General features: G+C 39.7%; 1 protein-coding gene across 1 annotated transcript in view; it reads right to left on the reverse strand.

The window, feature by feature from the left end:
* Positions 1-574: 574 nt before the first annotated feature.
* Positions 575-11,414, reverse strand: part of DTL (denticleless E3 ubiquitin protein ligase adapter) — a 24,159-nt gene continuing 13,319 nt past the window's right edge. Inside the window, exons 11-14 of the mRNA XM_085300152.1 lie at positions 10,491-10,580; positions 8,503-8,641; positions 3,601-4,457; positions 575-2,055 (exon numbers count right to left, since the gene is read on the reverse strand). Of these exons, the coding sequence (XP_085156278.1) occupies positions 1,987-2,055; positions 3,601-4,457; positions 8,503-8,641; positions 10,491-10,580 (1,155 nt within the window). The 3' untranslated portion in view covers positions 575-1,986. The remainder of the gene's footprint in view (positions 2,056-3,600; positions 4,458-8,502; positions 8,642-10,490; positions 10,581-11,414) is intronic.

Raw genomic sequence — 11,414 nt, forward strand, 5'->3', positions numbered from 1 at the left:
TTTCCGTTTCTTCTCCTAGACTCTCAGACAAGTTGAGCTCAGCTTAATAGGAAAGAAATTATGGCTGGTTGTCCATGAAACAAGCTGTTCTACTAATCAAATACAATTTAAAGGGAAGAAGAATCTCATAGGTCCATGCAAGATGATTAATCCAAGTGCTTGCCCATTAATGATTATCACTCTAGATAATAGTTTACATGTAGGACATTTCTGGAGTAGGAAAATACTGCAAAAGATATGGAAGAACATGAAATCCCATTGCTTTTGAAATTGCTGACCAGAATCTCAGGCACTTCAAGAGTACCCAGATCTGCTTACTCTGTTACCTGCCACTTACAAACTGAACGGAAGAATGCTGCAGGGAAAACAGGCTCTAAGCAAGACATTTGGAACCATACACAACTGCTCTGATTAATTACAATTAAGACAGAATTAAATCTGTCTGAAAGCCGTTCTGATCTTGTTCATACCTTAGCTCCAGCCAAAAGCTGAAACTTCATAACCACTTTTTTAAAAAAACACACTGCATGCTTATTTTTGCTTTGCAGCTGTATAAGAGAACTATCACAAAAGCCAGTTTCTCCCATGTTGTTTATTTTCTTGCAGAATACAGTCCACAAAATAAAATATAAAGCAAAATGTTTTCCTGATCCCTTTCAGCTACCATACTACTCAATGGCACTGAAGAGTACATGTGAAATTTGCAGATAGAAAACATGAATTAGTTGGATTATATCCCTTTCAGTTCTCAATACTTTTGCAGTATGAAGACTTTACAGGGATTCAGAGATTATTTTTTAAGATGTTCATAGGAACTGGTACACCAGAAGCAAGACTAAATGCTCCAGTCTAAGATGTGGATCTCCTATTAGCTACTCCTACGGAAACCTATGACTTAGGAGTTAGTATCATTAGCCAGCAGGACTGTGACCTCATTTAAGTTAGTGATCTTTTTCTATCAGCATCAATGATGACTTACAGATGGCAAAGTATTTATTATTAATATGTAAACAAGCAAGTGCTTTCTAAAATGTCAAGTGCCCCCCAAACTTACAAAATACTATTTTATAAATGCTGCTTAGAAAAGTATTATGGAATTATTTTATAAACAGTTATTAGCACCTTTGCTACAGGCTGCATCTGTGAGAGGTCACTGCTCAACCATCTGTTAAGTCTATTTAGGATAGACTAAACTAACCCTTTGTAACACACCTTGCCACTACTTTATTTCAAAGAGGTGACAGGTTGTAAGCCTTAACAGCTAAGTCTGTAAATTCAGACGTTTTCAGACTGAAAGGGAAGGAGATGGCAAGAGGAGAACAGGCATCACATACCTGACTATACTTTGTCTCCTATAATCACCAGCTGTGCCATCAGATGGAGACAGATACACTGGGCATTTAGAAGTCTTTTGTATTTACAGGAAGCCACATTTATAACTTTCCTGCCAAAATCAGAGTCACTGCTGTACTAGAGGAACAGCTGTAGAAATACCACTCAGCACAAAGTGGCTCAGGTCTACCCCCAGTAAGAGCTTCTCCACAAAAACTCTTAACACTTGCTATTCAAGAGGGTGTAAAGACTTTTTGCAGGATTCGTAAATACAGAAAATTTCAATAGCAGATTAGTAACATGAATTGACAAGCTGTACATGCCTGTCAGCAACATACAGCGAATATGCTCCTGCCTTTGGAATTTATCAGTCATCATGTGAAAAATATTCAGCTTTCTTTATAAAATAATGTATTGAATATTCCATCATCTGAACTCACTAAGAGATCATGAATCTCCATAAGCATTGTGTAAGTGTTCCATGCTCAGCTGATTTCAAGTGTTAACAGGTTTAAAAACAGGAGAATAAAATCCGTGTTTATTAAGGTCTGACAAGAAGCTGTGTAATCCCAGTGCATTGCTCTGTCAGTGTTGCTAAATCTGGTCTTGATACCACACAGTGTCAACATCCACCGGGTACAACTGCCGCACGCTCTAGTCATTCTGTGGCTTTCTGTGGAAGTATGTGCAGATCTTCCTCATGGAAACTGAAGTGGTTACAGCCTAGAAAAAACAATATGAAGAAATCTTTTAAGATTATCACTTCATATGCTGCAGGAGTCTCCCCTCCATCATTGCTCCAGTTTATTTAGCCCCTCAGATAAGACTCTAAATGAGAGGTTCTTTGCTATAATCTGTTTGTCTCATAGATAAGAAGCTTAGTAGCTACAGGAAACATTGGCTAAAACCTGAGGCTGCCTTACTGCCCTAGGAGAAGCACTGGCCGCGGTTTGAGCTCATCTATAGCCGACGATAGAGCTGYAGGTTTCCAAAATATAATAGATCAAATAGTTTTGGTGGCACTCTAAGCACCTTGTCAGGTTTTGCATGCAACACAGGCCATGAGCATCCTGAGATTTGAGTAAAGCATATCAGGTAGAAATAAAATTCTTCYGTAGTGATCTCTCTCCAGGGTAATTTTTGTCTTCTGTTTAAATATGTACAGCATCAAGCACAAGCAGTTCTAGGTTTATTATAACCAAGATTTCTTGGTCAAACTACAATACTAAGAGCTCAAACTCTATGCATGATTTAAAGGTGAGGAGTAGTGGCTTGCCCACTTCACATCTGACAGAAATGCTGAAAGAGATGAAATCGAGTAAAGCAGGAGATATCTTACCAAAATAACCCTTAGTCATGGCAACAACTTCTAGCATCAGCTACTCAATTGAGAGTGCAACTGAAATCTGATGATCAAAAATTTACATATGATTTACTGAAATATGAATCTAAGTTATAGACACTGTAGGATTTGGAGTCCGGTTTCAGAGAACAGATGAACTTGTTTTAAAAATGTAATCATATCTCAGTTCACAGATTAAACCTTCAGCCTCCCATGCCAACTTTTTAACTGCTTTACAAGCTTAACTTTCAGATCTCAGGATGAGCTTCTCATATATCAAAAGCAGGATTATGTAGGTCACATTCTGCCCTCCGACTCTTCTGCAATGCCTTCATTTTCTATTAGTTTTCAACAGAAGAAATCGAAGGTAGAATTTAGCCCTACAGTTTTAACGTGGGTAACAAGTTCTTTTGCTACCTGGGCTAGAATAAAATTTAGCTCTTTCTTCCAATGCTGAAGTGACTTTGCAGTAACATAAATGGACAGATATGACGGTGAACACATATAAACAGTACATCTGCCAGGAAAGGTGCTGTCATTATTATGTTTCTTGGAGCAGAGCTTTATTTCAGATGAAGGCTTCATCCTTAGAACATCCAATTGGGGACTGCAAGGATTTCTTAGCTCCTTTCAATGCTCTAAGTCCCTTTCAGATGAGGGACCAAAAGGTTCTGAAATTCTCTTTCTCTATGGAGGAGATTAGTAGATGAAAACATTAGTGTGCTTGTTAGATCAGTATTGGGACTTACTGAGGCCAGAAATCATCTCTCTCTCCTTTTTTTTTTTTTTTTTTTTTTTTTCTATAATCAAAGTGATCAGATAATTCTTGAAATGCCTGAGTAGGAGAGAACTAAATGTAGACGAGAAGAGAGTGGTAACTAGCAACAAGCTCTTTCAATACCACTGTGACTGACTGTTCTACTTACAGCTTTCGGTGAAGTGGCCACTGCTGCTGCCTCTTGTCGTTTTGCACTGGGATTACAAGATGATGGGGGGCTGTTTGATGCATTTGGGATGCCAGCTTTGCCAGTCCTTAGCTTCTCTCCCAGAACAGACAGCCAGTTTTTTCTTTCAGGTGAACTATTTTCTTTATCTACTACGTCAGCTCCTTTCCCGCAAGGAGATCGGAAAAGAGGGGGAGTTTTAAATCCTGATGGATTAATAGGGCTTCCAGGAAAAGAAGGCTCTTTTGGGCTGTGGCTAGAGCCTTCACGATCATTATCCAACTCGGCCAGACTCAGAGAACTTTCATCAGCTTTTTGGCCTGCAGCCAAATGACATAAATTTAGCTTGGATTTCTTAGCTACATGGTCCAGTTCAGTCACACAGCTACAGGTCTGCAGACACTTCTGCCCCACGTCATCTTCCTTGCTGCAATCAAGCCTTCTTTTGGCACGCTTTTCAAACTGTGAGTGCGCTGCTTTAGGAGTGCAAGCTGTCTCCAAGAGACCTTGTGTGACTTCTGCCAGGGCTTTCCTAGGAGAAGGAGCCTTTTTTCCCATGTCTAGAGGAGAAGAGCCTGGAGTCCTAGTAACCCAATGTTTAATGGACATTTTGGTGGAAGGCATCAGTTTGGGAGAAGCGCATGGGCTGGCKCTGCTCTGCTTTGCCGGTGTACAGATCATGGCCATTTGGGTTTTGAGAGAGCCTGTTGGAGTGTTTGTAGAAAGAGGAAGATCTCCAGAATAACTGGGAGCACAGGCAGCTGCACGAGGTGAGGAAATACATGGGTTGCCCACTGTAAAGACCTTGGCAGGAGTAGTCTGTGGGCTGGTTGGTAGACCTGCAACAGGAGAAATAAGTAGTCTAATGAGGAACAYAGAACAGCAGACTAAAGACAGCCCTTCCAGCTAAGAGATTCTGGATTTAGCACTGACCCTGCTTCTCAGACATACCTTTTGATTTACAGATTGCATAAATCCTCTTTCAGTTAAACTAACACAAGTCCTATTTAAAATACTGTATCATATTGGCAAATTTAAAACAGAATGCTTACTTGATGTCTGTCTTCTATCCTTCTTGTAACTAGCACTGCTTATGTGAACTACAGCCAAGAGACTGATGGATAGACAAAATAGGTCTTGAATCTCCTAAGTTTATCTAGCCCTGCTAGAAGCTTTGTCCAGATARCTCTCTTATGAGAAGCTGTCTGAGGACAAGATTAGGTTCCTAATTAAAACCTTTAATGGTTTCATAACTGAGTTGAGGGACAAAAGRTATTGTAAGCAGGTCCCATAGCTACTTGTAACTCTGAGGAAACCTTATACAAGAATATCCTACTATATGAATAATGCTTCTAGTCAGGTGTTAACAGTTGTACATTTTAAGATAAAAAGAACAGGGAAGGACATGCTTTCATCCTATCTCCCTTTTGCTAGAGAAATTTCTGTGATGCTATATTAGTACAAAGATTGTAGCCAGTTATTTATCCCACCTAGACAAATGTGAGAAATTCTTTACCGCCTGTACAAGGACTTAAATTCTAAAGAAAATAAAATCTCTCACTATGCTAAGGCATTTCTCTAAAACAACTGATTCCCAGACAAATATATAACAATGGCTTTAGAGCTCAATAGCTACTGTGTAAAAGCCCCTGCTTTCAAAACAGTAGCTTCTTAAAACATGAAACAAGTAGTTTCATGTTCATAGGTAGGTTTACAAGTGGGGCATTAGGACCTCGACAGTAACAGTGGGAATCACAGGTAGCAAACATCTTGGTCTACAGCAATATTAGTTTTTTTTTGTTGTTGTTGTTGTTGTTTTTAATCCTTATCACCCTCCAGCAGATAATACATTAGTGGGTCTATTAAATGCCTGCTTTCTGTTCACCTAACTTGAAGTGATGCAATCGAAAAGGATAGCACAATAGCTACCTTACACATTTCTGCTGATAAGCACAAGGTCTCTAAACATTTTCTGTATACTAGGAGTTTAATTTGAATTCCTAATCCTCAGCATTAGCTGTTATACTGTAAAGCACTTCATAAAGRCAGTGAGAAGTGTAGTGGGAATGCCCTGCCATTTCTTTTAAATGCCAGACTCTCACAAGTAACCTGTCAAGTGACCACTACATGACCCTGACTACTTATGATATGAACCTCCTTTTGATCCTTCCTTTTACTATAATTAAATTTATATATATTAGTACTGGTGCATCAGAACAAACTGAACAGGATTCCATATTAATGGATCCCATTACAAATCACTTTGAAGCCCAGAGCAGAGTTAAAGGCCTGTTTCCTGATGAAATGTGCTGTTTCGTAACAACTTGCTTCAACTGGATGAAGAGAACATCACTGCCAAGATTGGTTCTCCTAATCTTTACTTTAATGAGCACTTACAAGACAATAGCTCAGCTGGATAATTAGTTGCACTTAAAAATCTGAGCTCTTAGAGGAAGAAGAAAGCTAGCAAGCTCAGCAGCTCTCAATCCCTAATGACCATCTACAAATTCATACAGCAGAAATGTGGCATAAGTAGCTGGACATGAGCAGCTGGACATGAGCATTCTCAATCCTGCCACAGTCTAAAGTTACACTGTGGCGTCACTAGATTATGGATGTGGGGGGGAGGAAAGTAAAAGGTGTTTTGGAGGCCTGGACGGACACCATGAGACAAGCAAACCAACTATACCCTGAAGCCTAAAAACAGAACATAAAGATCAGGCTTTTTTGTAAGGTTGTATGCATTGTTCAGGCTTGTACTAAGCCAGATCCAAGCTATTTCCACTTACGTTGCCATTCCATTAGGATGCACAAGCCTCTTTGCAATGAATACTGTAAATACCTGTAGTCCACCTGCATAACATCAAAGCAGCTATTTCAGATGTTTCCTGCTTTCTCTCCCTTCTGCTGTAAGTTTTCTAGAGRGACACTATGAACCTCCAGATTTAAGAGCTATGAATTTTTCTGATATAGGCCAGCTCCAGAAGTTTTGTTACACAAAAATATACAGAAAGTAGTGCAATTTAGTGAAACCACAAAAACAGTTTCCAAAGAAAAGGAAACTACTTGCCACACTTCGTGATATAGGTCAACAGTCAGTACACAGCCTCAGCCTCATAATTTGTTCCACATAAATGGGCGAGGAACTACCTAGGCCTCATCCCAGCAGGTCTGAAATAGTACTCAGCTTGCCAGCTCTGAATCAGTCTCTGCAGATAACTCTTATATTCTAACAGCACGTGCTTTGTGTTCAAGAGCCAAGGTCAGCAGGAAGCCTGCTGTTGTGTTTGCAAGGTCTGTGTACTTCCTCTTCTTCCTGCTCTAATGCAGCAAGAACAAGGAGAAATAAGCTTTTTTTCCCCTAGTATAATTGCTAAAGCTGACTTGTAAAGTTCAGTGTACAAACTACTTAAAGTTTTGGGCTTCGAGACTAGACTTAGGCTTACTTCTCTTTTGCTGAAAATAATACACAAAGTGATTTCTCAGGCTTCTCTGAAGCAGGGTGTATGCATTCACACAAACAATTTACCAGCTATGGAGTAGACCTGGCACTCTCCTTTCTATTGTCCTGCAAGCTTCCTGCAAGACTGTTATTCACCGGCAAAAGGTTAGATGTAATGTTATCCCATTAGGGGGACTGGGAGACCTTCAGCCTGTATTTGCGTTAGCCAAGGTGAAATTCATTTGGAGAGTGGCTTGAAAAGATAGGTGGAACACAGGAAGTCACATCAACAGATGCTGCAGAGCTATTTTCTACTTAGTTTCAGAGCTACTATACAGAGCAGCTCATCGTACCTCACTTTTAGGGAGTTTATTCTCCATTCACTTGCACTGACATAACATAATGCAAATTTCAGACAAGTTAAAAGTAATGCTATGATGCAAGGCTCCTTTCTTTTGGTTTACAGTACTGTCCAGAGGCTACCTTCTCTTCTGCAGAGGAGCAGCAGTTCAGAACTGAGGCAACACTATATATACACYGAACTGATTTTTCCTGCTGGGAAATCTTTGTATTTATATTTCAGAATGATCTAGACTAAACTTAGATATTTTTGAGTAATAGAGCCCAGATTGGCTAGTTTTGGAAATATGCTGCATGGTTTATCTGATCTCCTAGGCTTTCTGGAAGGGTATGGTATTTATTAACTAGCTTTAACAGGTGAATGGATGAATGCTATTGATTAATTTGGAACATTATGTATACATGGCGATTGGCTACAGGCATTTTTAAAGTCTTTTTACTGAGTGCCATTGGTACAGGACAGTCAGTACCTCTGACCCTGTGAAGTTAAGAAAGAAAAATGACCCGCAAGAGCAGCAACAAAGAATACTGTGCTGAATTCATCTGCTGGGCACGAGGAAACAATTCAAAGTTCCAGGGCTATATGTGCCACTAGACCTTTACTAGGTAAAATATGAAATTCAAAGAAGCATGTGTCCTTCTTGCTCTCAGCTGCTATGTGATTAAAAAAAAAGTATTGCTAATAGCTAATAACAAAATCCTATTTATTTGGAGCTGCAAGGACTCAGTTCTGAAGCCTGTGATTTTGTGTTCCAGCTCTCCCAATTAAAGAAGTTCATGCAGGCATGACATCTACTTTAGCTGGTCAATTATCAATTACCCTGCTGATGYCCAATGAAGATCTGGCTGCCCAATAAGCTGTATTGACACATATTTGCCATGCAGCCTGGTCATGGGGACTTCAGCATGGCTGTAAGATATTTTAGCTAGCTCCTCTAGTTGGTGGTAGAGGTACTTACCAGTAGGAGTATCTGGCTGGTGATACGAATTATTCACTAATACGAAAAAATTGAAGGCAGGCAGAAGTTCTGCTGGTACAGAGAACACCCAAAATTTAGAGCAAGATACCCCAGGGTCCTTACCTACTCCACCTTGTTCTTCTGGTTTCTTCTGAGTAACCCAGCCTACCAAGYTGATTTTGCTGAATGTCGATTTCTCCTCCTCAGGACAACGTTGTAAGCGCCAAATCCTCACACTGTTGTCATCAGAGCAGGTGGCAATCTACAGCATAAATTAGTTTGTTGGAGCAACCAGGCCACATCTAGTGTTTCACAGGCCAACAGAACTAGAACCTGATACACCATGCCAATGTAAATGCAGGGTGAAACCCTYGTTGAGGGGGTACAGGATTTGCCCATAAAACAAACCAGACAACACAATCCTGTTTCACTGGTGTATCAGACATACTGGTTTTAAAGGAGAAAGGCTGCCTCACAGGCAAAAAGCCTTTACGTTTTTCCTGCTAGAGAAGTCTCAGCCCCTAGTAATCATTTGCGTTAGCATAGCTCTGCGACAGATGACAGWCTATTCAGGGAGGGCCGATGTGTATTTTGAAATTTCAACCATTCGGACAAAAAAAGTCACCTAGTCATGCCCCACTCTATATGTTCCAAGAAACTGGAAACAAATTGGGACATTTCTGCACCTGCATCTAGTGTTGCCTCTGTCATTCACGACCTTTTCTGCTTGGGGACAAACGTTTGCAACACACTGAAAAGGTGACATTGGAAGGCTGTTGCACTAGCCTTGAGCACTATCTCTACATACCCTGATGTTAGCAGTATCTGGCAGAGAAATCAACTCTGCTAGAAACATTAGTCTATATTCCAGGCTCGGTTTATTGCATTCCAAAATGATTTATGGCATCTATTTCAGAGAAGCAACAGAACCTGTCTATCCCACACTTTTATGGTTCTCTTTGGACCAATTATCTAGTGACTCACTTGGGAATTAGCAGCAAGAAAAAGGAAATATTGTGGCCAAAGTTCATAGTAATCTGGACAGGAAAATGTCTCTACTCTGACCCCTATGACATCAATATTGTTCCTACAGAAAGCAACTTTGCCTCTCAAATCACTCTAAGCTTCCCATATTCTCTTAACATTATAATTTTCATTTGTCTTCATGCTTCAGAATTTGTATGATAGCTAACTATTTCTTACCTGTATTGACAAAGATTTTAAAGACTATGTTGTTCTGCATTTCCAAACCATCATGATCAGGATGCTGGGCTACATATACCACAGATTTAATCTAAAATGATAGTTCATGTGTTCCTGCACACCCTATACAACTAGAAAAATTCTTCTTACACTTGTATGCAAGACTCCTGTCTCCTGCACTGCAAAGCTATTCTGAAGCCCTGGCGCTATAATGAAAATTAGGGAAAGTGGCTGAATTGSTTAATGCTGTCTAGTGAAAGAAACTCTAGCTATTGTTAAGACACTTTCTAGGATTTTTCGGGGTTATTTCTCATTTTGAGCTAAGCTGACCAGCTTCCTGTCACAGTTCTCTTCCTTTTAGTGATACTGAGTGGATAATTCCTGACCCAATTCCACCATGGGTTCCTGTGACAAACCTTTGTCATAGGAACGGATCAGCTTTAGGAAAAAAAAATAGCAGTTTAAGAATCCATGTGTTCTTGAAAGGACATTCAAAACTTCTTGCCACTCTGTACAAATGACACATATACCAGTGGTCAGACAGGTAAGGAAGACATAAATATGGAACCATAAAACAAGCTGTTAGCTTATGAAAGCCCTGAAGAAATAGCTATACAGTTTTGTCTCCTAGAGTTACTGTAACAAGCTCTCATGAGGAGACATCTTCGTTCATTTACAATTTACGAGATCTTATCAAATAGTCCGAATTATTTGAAAATAATAAAAAGTTTTGATATATTTTATTCATGTGATGACTTTGGCTTACTGCCCCCCAAACTGAACATTTGTGGATGTTATTAACTAAGAACATCCTTCCAAAAAATAAACACTGTGTAAATTCTGAAAAGTAGATGTTGTCACATCACATCTATTGTTTCACAGGAAAGACGATTTTCTAGAAAACAAACCTTAGTGAAGTCTGAAGGACACCAAGCAACAGAGGTAACTTCTTGAGAGTGACCAAGTAGTACCCGTGGAAGAAGGCTGGGCTCAGAAACCTTAAAAATTCCATGGGAAAAAAAGGTGTAAAATCAGAAGATACGCAGCCTAATACACATTAGTAAGAAAGGACTTCACAGGCTACCTGTGAAGCGTATGAATACTTTCTGTCTTTTCTATATGACACAGATAAACCAAATGCTTTCAGCCTGTCATCATATTCCATTACAGCTGAGAGGAGAACCCAGCTGTAAATCCCCGTTCCTTTACTGGCAGAACTTCTTTTCAGCAGTAGATGTATCTTGGGAGGTGTCACACTCTCCCAGAAATCACCGCAGCTTCTGTATTCTTTGCAATTGTGGAAAGGCTATGTTCTCTGTAGGATTTAATGTCTTAATGAAAAGAAGGAATTAATTTCATAGGGATGACATTAATAAGGTTAGCTACGCCATGACAGTTGTTCAGTAGCTCATATATTAAGTCCATGGTTTCATTTCAATACCTCATGGACTGTCAGAGGCACCTGAGTAACGTTCCTCACAACAAGGACTGKGGGCAATCTTTTCTGACAGGTAACGACTGACTGAGCTCTAAGAATCAGTTTGTGTTTCATTTCTAGAGGTGAAGCAGCTGGTCAGCACTGAGATGTACTGACTTCCCTGGAAGCACTTGTTTAATCTCTGCTAYGTGCAGGACTTCTGCCTCGAGAGTTGTCAACCCAACGTACTATGCAAGCATATTATTGCACTAAGTAACCCTGTCTGTTCTAGGTAAGATGCTTAAAGGTTTGGGAAACTCCTACTTTGAATTAGAATAGGCAAATATATTCTGCTGCTGTTTTACAAATGTCCCAATCTTAGGTCAATGATTTATCAAAAAAAAAAAAAAAAAAA

Source organism: Rhea americana, unplaced genomic scaffold, assembly GCF_003343005.1.
Source record: "Rhea americana isolate MKP2758 unplaced genomic scaffold, rheAme1 scaffold_160, whole genome shotgun sequence".
Classification (NCBI taxonomy): domain Eukaryota; kingdom Metazoa; phylum Chordata; class Aves; order Rheiformes; family Rheidae; genus Rhea; species Rhea americana.